This window comes from Balaenoptera acutorostrata, chromosome 4 (assembly GCF_949987535.1).
Source record: "Balaenoptera acutorostrata chromosome 4, mBalAcu1.1, whole genome shotgun sequence".
NCBI classification, from domain to species: Eukaryota; Metazoa; Chordata; class Mammalia; order Artiodactyla; family Balaenopteridae; genus Balaenoptera; species Balaenoptera acutorostrata.
In genome coordinates this window covers 66,391,202-66,404,192 of record NC_080067.1, presented here as the reverse complement: position 1 = coordinate 66,404,192, position 12,991 = coordinate 66,391,202, and the positions used below count along the sequence as shown (strand labels likewise).

General features: G+C 36.4%; 1 protein-coding gene across 5 annotated transcripts in view; it reads right to left on the bottom strand.

Annotated features, from left to right (window-relative positions):
* ATP11B (ATPase phospholipid transporting 11B (putative)) overlaps positions 1-12,991 on the bottom strand; it is a 127,046-nt gene that overhangs the window by 79,952 nt on the left and 34,103 nt on the right. For all 5 annotated transcript variants that reach the window (XR_009008104.1, XM_057545042.1, XM_057545041.1 and 2 more), the window contains exons 5-7: positions 8,363-8,470; positions 8,047-8,175; positions 7,316-7,419 (exon numbers count right to left, since the gene is read on the bottom strand). Coding sequence is in view for 4 of the 5 variants with exons in the window: in XM_057545042.1 (XP_057401025.1) it covers positions 7,316-7,419; positions 8,047-8,175; positions 8,363-8,470 (341 nt within the window). In the remaining variant the exon portion in view is untranslated. The remainder of the gene's footprint in view (positions 1-7,315; positions 7,420-8,046; positions 8,176-8,362; positions 8,471-12,991) is intronic.

Below are 12,991 nucleotides of genomic sequence, written 5' to 3'. Positions count from 1 at the left end.
TACATGGGGCTGCTGGCAGTGTTCTGTACATGACCCTTGTCAACTTGCTACTTAAAGTCTATGGGTCCATGCATTAGAGAAACCTCACTCTGTTCCTGCCGCTGCTACACGGCATGTGCGGTGTTGTCACCTTCTCCAATGGGTACCAGCTTGTCCAACTCTTCTGTGATGTCTGATTCCCCTAATCCATTGCCCTTTGCTTCACAGCCTCCAGGGTTCCTGACTCAGGTTGACCTCTTCTGGATCAAGACTGCCTCTGGGCTCAGGCCTCTCCCACCCTTCATTCTCCTTCAGATTTTGTCCTCAACATTTCCTTTCCCCTGTGATTATTGACATCCTGGGCCTTTCTTGCCCTCTAATGACTACTGATTGGACTTTGCCTATGGCTTTCTTCAACTTGCCACTCTCCCCTCTCCATCCCATCTCTGCGACCTCCTAAGGTGGGATACTGTAGCTTTTATGCAGTTACCCACAACTCAAGGAATATATTGGGCCTGGGGATACAGGACACAGGCTCCTGGCTGGGGATAAGGACACAGGCTCAAAGATGACTTGACATTTGACTATAAATTAAGTATTCTGATGATTAAGAGCAGACTGGGACACCAGGTGTTCCAAATGGTGACATGAAAGTATTGTCTTTAAAAAAATAATAATAATATTCTTGCCATCTCTACTCCAGCTATGAGCAAACTAATGAATGAAAAAATGTTTTCAAAATGGCAATGCAAATGTAATATATTATTGTGATTATCAGTTTGGTCATGATGAGACTTTATAATTGCTACACACAGATGCATATATTATTTAGCTAACAATGAATGCTCATACATTTTTATCACAGTTTACTAAATAAAGACTCCGGTAACCAGAATCATTCATTCACTCATTCACGTACTTATTCATGCACTCATTTATCCAACAAATATTCACTGAGCAACTACTATGTGTGAATTACGTGCGGAGGGTAGAGTAGTAAGCAAAAAAACTATTAGTGACCTCCAGAGTTTCTTTAACTTTTGGTTTCCTGAAATTTAGAGTGAGTGGCCTGTTGTTATAATGAATTTTCATAACCTGGCCTTTTAGTTCCAACGTCCACTACCAAAACAGCTCCATAGCACAAAGTCAACTCAAGTGAAAAATTACTTTCTATAATAGTGAGAGGTAAATTCTGAGTTGAAGCAAATTCTGGGCAGAGCCTCATGTTAATCATTTAACTATGCAAAGAAATATTAAGCATGACTTTCCAAATGTCCCCTATTATCCCTCCTGTTTCCAGGTCACAGATGCTTTACCCCTTGCAGACTTTGGATTCATTATTTCCTGCTAATCTCTTACTTCTTCTTCCTTCACCCTCCTGTATCAGGGAGAAGCACTGCTTTTTTTTTTTTTTAATATTTATTTTTTCGCCGTGCCGCGTGGCATGCGGGATCTTAGTTCCCCAACCAGGGATCGAACCCGTGCCCCCTGCAGTGAAAGCATGGAGTCTTAACCACTGGACCACCAGGGAAGTCCTGCTTTTTAATTATCTTCACTTAACGGAATTTTATGTAGCTCTGGTTTGAGCCTCAAACTTTGGATTTAGATTCAAAGAGCCAATTCAGCTGGTGACTCCTAGGCACTGTTCAGAGATAATGTGTGGTCAGTCTTTCAATTTTCCTGAGCCAAATGCCAACAAGAGATCTGTTCTCCTTCATTTTATCTGTCCCGTTATCCTTGATTCTAAAGCACTTCTTGTATTTGTTCATGCCAGTACCATGCTGGATTAACTCATTCTGCACTTTCCGTAGCCCTTTCTCCAAACCCACACTATGATTTGTTTCAAAATGGAAAAGAGCTTTATTATTCTTTACTGATTATAAAGACTAAATACACTCAAATACACATACTTTATAAAATGATTCAGACAATGTAAAAAGACGACAAAAAGGAAATAACAATCATCAGTAATCCCACTACTCAAATAAAACATTATTAATATTTTGAGGTATGTTTTCCAGGCTTTTTTTCCATGCACATATAAATATGTATGTATCTTAAAAACAAATATGGGATCATATCATAAATACTGCTGGTAACATTTTCTCCCCACTTAACATGTCCTGTCAAAAATACAGATCCACATCATTACTTTTAATGGCCACACATAGCATTGTATTTTTGGGTCACTGCATAATTTATTTAAGTAATTCACTACTGACAGAAGCTTAGGTTTTTTTCCCAACTTATGGACAGTCTAAACAATACAGCCCTGAACAAGCCAGTGTACATATCTTTTCACATTTTCATTAAGATATATTTCTAGAAGCAGAATTTCATTATTTTGTTAGGAAAAATTCCTAGAAGTAGAACTGATGAGTTAGAGTCTACAAAAAATAAAGAGAATAGAAAGAATAAAAAAAAAGAACAAAAAGAGCAAAGGAGCCAAGGAAAGAGACTATGGAGAATACTGTGAAATAGGCACCTGCTAGAGTCTGTACCTAAACAGAAGACTCTCCTAGTTTTTATTTCTTCCAGTGGTTGGGCAGAGATAATTTCTTAACCATACTCTAGCCTCTCCTCAATAAGCTGTTAAAGTTTTTAAAAAGGAAATAATGTGGACTTCCCTGGTGGCGCAGTGGTTAAGAATCTATCTGCCAATTCAGGGAACAAGGGTTTGAGCCCTGGTCCGGGAAGATTCCACGTGCCGCAGAGCAACTAAGCCCGTGCACCACAACTACTGAGCCTGAGCTCTGGAGCCCGTGGGCCACAACTACTGAGCCTGTGCTCTAGAGCCTGCCAGCCACAAGTACTGAAGCCCATGCACCTAGAGCCCGTGCTCCGCAACAAGAGAAGCCACCGCAATGAGAAGCCCGTGCACCAGAACGAATAGCCCTCGCTCGCCCCAACTAGAGAAAAGCCCGTGCGCAGCAACAAAGACCCAATGCAGCCAAAAATAAGTAAATAAATAAATTTATTTAAAAAAAAAGAAAAAGGGAAATAATGTAACCACTGTTAACTAATAGGTAATTGGGAAGGAACTGACAATGTTCAAAGGAGAAAAATTAATAAACACAGAAAAATGTTCAGCCTTTCTTTTTTTTCTTTCCTTCCTTTTTTTTCTTGGCCGTGCTGCATGGCTTGCAGGATCTTAGTTCCCCAACCAGCGATTGAACTCAGGCCCTGGGAGTGAAAGCGCCGAGTCCTAACCACTGGACTGCCGGGGAACTCCCTGTTCAGCCTTTCTAGTAAAGCAATAAATTAAAACTAGTTTTAAAACTATAAAACTATTATCTACAAAATTAGCAAAAATTTAAAAACTATAATACTTAATACTAGGGACTTCCCTGGTGGCGCAGTGGTTAAGAATCTGCCTGCCAATGCAGGGGACACCCGCGCACAGCAGAAAAGCCCGCGCACAGCAACGAAGCCCCAACACAGCCAAAAATAAATAAATAAATAAATTTAAAAAACACAAAAAACAAAACTTAATACTAGTAACATTTTGAAACAATAATAAGCCTCATAAACTTATACTTAGCTCATAGCAATAAAAATTAATCCAATGTTTTTGGAAAGTAACGTGTCAGTAGGTTTAATAAAGGCCAAATTCGATTAGGGTTTTAATCTAATAATTCCACTTTTGCAGCTCTGTCTGTTCTTAGGGAATAATGTAGTATTAGACTATAAACTCTAGGATTCAGGAGCTATAACTGTTTCTTTACTGCTGCATTCCCAGTATCTAGCACTATGCCTCAGTTATTGGAGGCACTCAATATATGATGAATAAATGGGCAATAAAAATGTTCTCAAATCCTTTGATTAAGTAATACTGTGGAACTCTATCATTCATTTACTCATTCAACAGATATTTATTGAGTGTCTATTCTGTTCTAGGTATTTCAATTCCATAGTTAAGTGAATTTAACACACACTAATCTTAGTTGCATATATCACATAATTCAATAAAAGGAAGAACTTAAGTGCATAAAATTAAGTCCATAAAGATAGTTATGCTTTTCAACTGTCAACAAACATGTAGTAAGGCCTCCTATATGCCAGATCCATTCTAGGTGCTTGGGATACCTCAGTGAACAAAACACACAAAGATGTCTGTCCTTGAGTTTACAATTTAGTTGGAGAAGGAGATAATAAGCAACAAACATAATAAATAAGTACATTAGATAGTATACTAGAAGGTATTATGTGCTATTAAAAAAAAGCAGGAGAGGGTAAGAAGGATTAAGTCACAGTATTAAATAGTCAAAGTAGGTCTCACTGAAGAGGTGATTTAAGCAAAGACTAGAAGGTGGTAAAGGAGTTAGATAAAGAACAGCTAGTGAAAAGGTAAAAGTGGATATGGCATGTTCAAGGGAAAATAAGGAGGCCAGTGTAGCTGGAGGGTGAGGCAAGAGGGAGAAGGGTCAAAAATTAGATCAGAGATCAGTTGGGGATGGAGGCAATCAGTAAGATCATTATAAAGATATGAGTGAGACAGAAAAGCCATTGTAAGGTTTGGGCAGAGGAATGCCATGATCTGACTTACATTTAAAAAGGATGACTCTGGCTGCTTTTGTGAGAACAGACTGACTGCAAGGGAAAGAAGAGTAAAAGCAGAAAAACCAGTAAGGAAGCCTTTGATAGCAGTAATCCAAGCAGGAGATAATGCTGGTTTGGATCAATTTAGTAGCAGAGAAGGGGGTGAAAGATGGTCAGGTTCTGGATGTATTTTGAAGGTAAACCTATAAGATATTCTGATGGATTGGGATGAGATGTGGGAGAGGATGTGACAAGAGGTGAGCGGAGAGGGGATGAAGGAGTCATGGCTGACTCCAAGGTTTCTGGCCTGAACAACTGAAAAGATGGACTGTCATCAGCTGAAATGGGAAAGGCCGTTAGCATAAAAACTTCTGGAGGAAAGATCAGGAATTCAGTTTTCAACATGATTCATTTGAGATTTTTACTAAATATCCAAGTGGAATTGTGGAACAGGAAGTTGGATATAAGAATCTGAAGACTAGGAAAGAAATCTGGGATTGAGATAAAAATTTGGAGTCATCAGCATATAGATGGTCTTGAAAGCCATCAGCCGGGATGAGATCAGATAGTGAAAGGTATAGGTAGAGGAGGGAAGAGGACTTAGGATAGTCCTGGGGCACTCTAACATCAAGAAGTCAGAGAGAAGAGGAGAAATCAGCCAAAGAGATTGAGAAGGAGGGACTACTGAAGTAAGAGGAAAATCAAGAGAGGGAAATGTCCTGGAAGCCAAGTGAACAAGTTGTACCAAAGAGGAGGGAATGATGAACTATCTAACTACTGGATTCTGAGTTCATGAACTTATATGTAATAAGGTGTCATGCAATATTTCTAATAGCAAAACAATGGAAGAGTTAAGTATGGAAAGACTGGGGAACCGTTAGGTTCTAGTACATTTACTTAGACTATTAAGCAGCCATTAAAAAAGATCATTAAGAATACTGTGCAGTAAGATGGAAAATACTTTAAAAAAACCCAAAGGCAATCCATATTCTTTCAAGAAATATTAGAAAATATGGAGAATAAAAAAGGTGATTAAAAAGCAGCTGAAATCCTACCACCAAGAAATAAGTACTAACATTCTGACATGTAATTCCTCTAGGTTTTTCTTTCTCTCTATACCTATTTATTTTTTCTATCTAACTACTTAACTACCTATCAAATACACATACATACACATTTCTTTTTATATAATTGGGATCATATGAGACTACAGCTCTATAACATTTTATTCAATATTGTATTTCAGTATGTTCCTATGTCATTAAATTCTTTGAAAGCATCATTTTTATTACCTACCTAATTCATCTTACATCTATACCATAAAGCCATTTAAGCATTCCTCCTACTTGGACATTAAAAATGCTTTCAATATTTCCCTTATAAATAGCATATAGTATAGTAAACTGAAAAAATACAGTTAGAGATACATAAAATATCTTTACAGCTGTGAGTTCCTCAAGGATGGAAACTGTGCTTATTAATCTTATTTATCACTTATCATAATGAGCACAAAGGTGCTCAACAATAATTTGTTGAATGAATGAATAAAAACAGCAATAAAAATTTTAAAGTAGTGGTATAATTATGAGTTATTTTTCTATTACAAAAGTCTTCTGTAGTAATTACATTACATTTGTATTTTAAAAAAAATATACTTTCAGTAAGGAAGAGGAAAAGAGAAAATAAAGAGGAACACCTTATATTTAACAGTGAATTATTTCTTATTTAAAAAAAATTTTTTTTAAACTTTCTCCCCATTTTCCAAATAATGTAAAACCACCCACCAAAGCATTAGTTACATTTGATCTCATATTAATCTTATGCTTTCTTAATGCTGCATCATTTTCTAGTTTTTAATACTAATCTTTTAATAATTCACCCTTGTCTGAGACTTGGAAATAACAGCAATAGAGAACTCTTAAAGTACTAAATTCTTCACAGTTAAATCTATCTTATGATTTAAATGCTCTTAAAGCATAGAACTCCAAATTTTTACAGTTAATTGGAAAACACCGTATTGTATCCATATTTGACTTTGATGAAAATGCAAGATCTTTATAATATCACAGAGAAAACTCCATTATAAATATATGGATCCAGAATAAAGATATGTAAGAGATCTGAAAAATCCAATGACTAGTGATAAGATTTTAAAACATTTCAACCAACAAATGGAGATTGAGAATATGACAAGAAGCTGAGGGTAATTTTTACAATGTGGTTATAATTTATATTCTATCACCAGTTATTGAGTAAAAATGAGTAGTTTCTCATGGAAGTCTTTAATAATAAAAAGTTGTTTCCATTCCACAGACCACAATAATTAGCATAGCACTCACTGAAAGATGACTTATACTGTATTAATATTTAGTAAATTGTAATGTTAAAAGGAGTTAGTTCCTACTGAACACAAAGACATGGCCCTTGCCTTCATGGAGCACATATATACACACGCACTCACACACACACACCGTTAGATTATTTTCTTCTACGGAAATAATCTTATTTCTGCTGTAACTACTATTATAAAGTTTATTGCTATTGTTATAAAGCCAATTCATACCAAAGTAGAAGGTAATAGGAAAGAACATGTGAATAAAAGCATGGCTTTTGAATTAATACTTTGGCTTAGAATTCTGGCAAATTCTGCTTTTAGCTTTTTCCCCCTTTAACATATCTCCCACCTTGCTCCCCCCAATAGTGTCAATTAGCTAACTAACTCAGTGCACGTTTATCATTGTAAAAACGAAATCTGTAAACAGAACTTAAAATGAGTATGGTGATTATCACACCATACCTGTACAAGTCTGCTTCTGGTTGCTGACATTCTATCACAGCTATAAGAGTGTCCAAATTGGCAACTGTTTGTAATACTGCTGTTTCTGGAACTGCCACATGGGTCTGAAAAAAAGAAAAATTAAATCACACGGTTTTGAGATCTACATGGGACTTTAGATAACATTTATTTCAAACCTCTTTTACATATGAAATCACAGCATTCTGTAGCTGAGATCACTTAGCTAGATGGCAGAAGAGAAAGAAGAATGTAAAATAACAAGTAGTAAAAGGAGCTACTGTGATTACCTGTCTACAGAGGACATTTGCATACCAGGAAATTAAGTCTGTGTTAACAGTCATTACTGCTCTAAGTTTATTATAAAAAATTTAATAGGGGGAAAAAAGTGAATCAAATAAAATCCTTGATTGTATTAATACTTTGAAAACTGAGAAAAATGTAAATGTGTCCCCTATCTAAAAAAGCACCAATGTATTAGAAGATTATTTTTTTCCTAAAAACACTTTTCACTTTTCTTAAACTTGACTAAATTATGTGAGGCTATCCTTGAAGTAAATGTATAATAACATTATTTCTTTAAAAAAAACTTAACTTTTAAAAAGTTTCAGTAATTGAAAACATTTCTCCTTTATCAGGTCACACTTTATTACCTTAACCAAAGGAAAATATTACTATAATCCAAAGACATTTTGTTCACCAAGAGCTACACTCAAACATAAGCATGTGCAAACCTTCAGGTTAGTTTCTCCATCCAAGCTAGCAGTTGTAACGTGACAAGAACCATCAAGTCGATCTGAGGACAGAAGCACCAAATCTGCAGGGAAAATTTCATCTTTGGCTACTCGAACAATATCACCCACCTATGAAGAATTTGGGGGAAAAGTGGATATACAGATTTTAAAAGGCAAGGACTTAATTTTATTGAGTTCTAAACAAGTGGTCTATCATAATATTTTAATGTAGGAAAGCAGACTTTTAACTAAAACATAATCAGAGAATTTGTGATTTCAAAATATAATTGATTTCTATTATTTACTAAGTGCATACCCGAATGTTTTTTGATCTAGTTTTTACAAGGCCACCACTTCGAACAACATAAACAGGAGCTCCATTAACTTCATTATCTGAGTTATGTCTTAACCAATCTTCATATCCCTGTAAACATCAAAAGAATAAAAAATGCCCCTCTTAGTATTAGAAGATACTTTTTATCAAATGAGAAAAAGAAACATAAAAACTTCCCCCAAACATTTCATTCATTAGAATTATGTTAGGCTATTCTGACTCAGGTATTTGACATTCATCACTACTAGAAACACTCTCTTCTCTTGGTTTTCATCACATACATGTTCCTGGTTTTCATACTATCTCTCTAATTACTCCTCCTCAGCTTCCTTATGGGAGGCTCCTTCTACGTCACCTTAATGGGCTTTTTCACCGTTTACTTTCTCACTACCAGATTTCTTCTATCCCTGTGTCTTCAAAAAGTTCTGAAATTTAGGGACTTCCCTGGTGGTGCAGTGGTTAAGAATCTGCCTGCTAATGCAGGGGACACGGGTTCGAGCCCTGGTCTGGGAAGATCCCACGTGCCGCGGAGCAACTAAGTCCGTGTGCCACAACTACTGAGCCTGCGCTCTAGAGCCCACAAGCCACAACTACTGAGCCCACGAGCCACAACTACTGAAGCCTGTGCACCTAGAGCCTGTGCTCTGCAACAAGAGAAGTCACTGCAATGAGAAGCCCACGCACTGCAACAAAGAGTAGCCCCCGCTCGCTGCAACTAGAGAAAGCCCATGCACAGCAACAAAGACCCAACGCAGCCAAAAATAAATAAATAAAAATAAATAAATTTATATTAAAAAAAGGGAGGGCTTCCCTGGTGGCGCAGTGGTTGAGAATCTGCCTACCAATGCAGGGGACACGGGTTCGAGCCCTGGTCTGGGAAGATCCCACATGCCGCGGAGCAACTGGGCCCGTGAGCCACAATTACTGAGCCTGCGCTTCTGGAGCCTGTGCTCCGCAACAAGAGAGGCCGCGATAATGAGAGGCCCGCGCACTGCGATGAAGAGTGGCCCCCACTTGCCACAACTAGAGAAAGCCCTCGCACAGAAACGAAGACCTAACACAGCTATAAATAAATAAATAAAACCCAAAAGTTTAAAACAAACAAACAAACAAACCCCAATTTAAAAAAGTTATGTTAAAAAAAGGGAAACATAAGCATTTCACAAAGAATCTTTGATTAAATGTTAAAGAGTGGCAATTTTTTAAAAAGATTTATTTATTTATTTTTTATTTGCTTGCACTGAGTCTTAGTTGCGGCAGGAGGGCTCCTTAGTTGTGGCTTGCGGGCTCCTTAGTTGTGGCTCACTAGCTCCTTAGTTGCGGCATGCATGTGGGATCTAGTTCCCTGACCAGGGATCAAACCCAGGGCCCCTGCATTGGGAGCGTGGAGACTTATCCACTGGAAATGACTTATGCTATTTTAGAGAAAATTCAAGAACTCAGAGGTATAGCACAAGTATAGATAATGGAATGATATCTAAGAGATAACATTAAGTGATAAAAGTAAGGTACAGAATGTGCTGTAGTCTATGCTATCATTCGTGAAAAATATATGCTTACTAATGTGAACACTTTGTATAGATACCTGGACTAATGTACAAATAATGGCTCCCTCAGGGGAGGAGAACTAGGAGACTAAGGGATAGGAACATAAGAGACTTTTACTATATGTTATTTTATTTATTTATTTATTTATTTAAATATTTATTTGGTTTTCAATAGCCAGGACATGGAAGCAACCTAAGTGTCCATCGACAGATGAATGGATAAAGAAGATGTGGCAGATATATACAATGGAATATTACTCAACCATAAAAAAAAAGAAATTGAGTTATTGGTAGTGAGGTGGATGGACTTAGAGTCTGTCATACGGAGTGAAGTAAGTCAGAAAGAGAAAAATAAATACTGTATGCTACATACATATGGAATCTAAAAAAAAAAAAAAAGGTTCTGAAGAACCTAGGGGCAGGACAGGAATAAAGACGCAGACGTAGAGAATTGACTTGAGGACATGGGGAGGGGGAAGGGTAAGCTGGGACGAAGTGAGAGAGTGGCATGGACATATGTACACTACCAAAAGTAAAACAGATAGCTAGTGGGAAGCAGCCACATAGCACAGGGAGATCAGCTCGGTGCTTTGTGACCACCTAGAGTAGAGGGGTGGGATAGGGAGGGTGGGAGGGAGATGCAAGAGGGAGGAGATATGGGGATATATGTATATGTATAGCTGATTCACTTTGTTATAAAGCAGAAACTAACACACCATCATAAAGCAATTATACTCCAATAAAGATGTTAAAAAAAAAATTATTTGGCTGTGCTGGGTCTTAGTTGCGGCATGTGGGATCTTTGTTGCAGCATGCAGGATCTTTAGCTGTGGCATGTAGGATCTAGTCCCCTGAACAGGGACTGAACCCAGGTCCCCTGCACTGGGTGCACACAGTCTTAACTGCTGGACCACCAGGGAAGTCCCTATATGTTATTTTATACTGTTTCCATTTTTTAAAAATATGTGCATCTATTACCTAAAAATATTATAACATTATAAAATATAAAACAAATACTAAAAATTGCTCTGAAGGTCTATGTTTTTCAGGGAGAATCCTTTTGGGAAAGCATTTTTAAGACACAAATTATGTTGGCTCAATTTAAGATGTGGTATGTCAATTTTAGAGAAATTTAATTGAGAGTCAAAATACTTTTCCTGAAACTGTCAAAAAGCATACTTTTATAGTCAGATGACATCAATAAAGCAATAATTTTAAAATTATCTTTTTCTGAAGTTATCATTCCATTTACTTCCATTGACAAACTTAAACTAAAACAAAAATGTATTAGAAATCTTTGGCTTACAAGTACAAATGAAAGAGTATCATTACATACAATCTATGATACAAAATAGACTGCTTTTTCACAAGAGCAGTCATAAGCAGATTTACTTAGGGTTTTTTTATTTTGATTTTTTAAAAATTTGTTTTGTTTTGTTTTTAGCAGTTATACAGCGATTTTATAGTGCAGGGATTTCAAGTGCTAACATAATTTCTGATTTTTCAACTGAAAACTCTAGAGACCATTTCTTGATGTTTCCTACCCTGGAAAATGTTGCTTCCCTTCATTCTTCAGACTCTTGTTGTTCTGCTTTTTACATTCCTAATTACCTTTCATATCTTGCTTACTATTATTCTTTTGTGTAGATACATTTGTCTCCCCAAATCCAAATATATATCAGCAACAACTCTAAACAGTTGGGGAGGCATACAGTTAAAATCTTTTAAAACACAAGTTTACAAACTATAATTCATCCTACATGTCACTGCCAGATATGTCACTGCCAGATTAAGCTTTCCAAAACACTGTTTTAATTCACTATCCTGTTCAAACCCCTCCTGATAACTCTCAAAGAGTCTTCCAGCCTTTTTAATTTAGTACCAACATCCATTTCCAGTATGTTATCTTTTAGTACATTCCTACACAGGGTCAAACATTAGTCAGATATGTCATTCCCTAAATAGGTAATGCCTTTTCTTCCATTTAAGCCTTTGCTCAAGTTGTTTGTTTCTATCTCACCTTCTTTACCAACTATCATTTTATCCATATTCCAAGTCTCATCTCTAATAATATTTCTTCCATGAAGCCTTCCTTGATTATCCAGATGAAGTGTTCCATCCTTTCTCTGAATACCTACAGCTCACTGGCTCTTTCTATGATCTTATTAAACTATAATTATTTTTGTATTTGGTCTTGCCTTCTCTACTTCATACGTTTTAAGCTCATACAGGACAAAGATTATGATATTTACCAGAGCACTATATCTTGCATTACACAACTAAAGAGAAGACAATATGCAAATATAGTTGGAAGAAGTTAAAAAAAAAAAAATCTAACAACTTCATTCATATTAAAGTATAAACCAGGGCAAGAAGTATTACAACATTTAACATTGCCTTAAAAATATTCAAGAGATTCATTCATTCATTTATTCACCTATCAAACAAATATTTACTGAAGGCCAAATATGTGCACAACCTTGTTCTGGTCACTGGTAATAAACTAGTAATATAAAACAAAGTCTCTGCCCTCATTGAACGAAACATTCAAATGAAGACGACAGACAAACTAATGAATAAGCATTTATTCAATAGAACCATAGGCAGGCAAAAATGATATGAAGCAAAAAGACCAGAGCAGCAAAGGAGAGAGTGACACAGAGGTCAGGAAAAGCCTAAGATATCCAAGTGGAAACAGTTGTATTTCCAAGCACAAAAAGTTGTATATGTGTGTCTGGAGTTCAGAGCATAGTTTCAGGATACATGTAAATTTGAGACCCATCAACATATAAATGGTACCTTAAGCCACTAGATTGGAAGAAATCACCAAAAAGGAAACTATATATAGAAAAGAGGTCCAAGGGACAAATGTGTGTTACTTTGATGAAATAAATGACATCTACAAAGCCAAGTAAATATGTAATTGCATTAAGGGATGTGGATGCTTACTGACTAAGAGGAATTCTCATCTCCAACAGAACACCGAATATAGGGAAATCAAACTTAGAATAGTAGCATGATATTCTGACACACTAGATAAATAATGTAACTGTTAATCTACAGA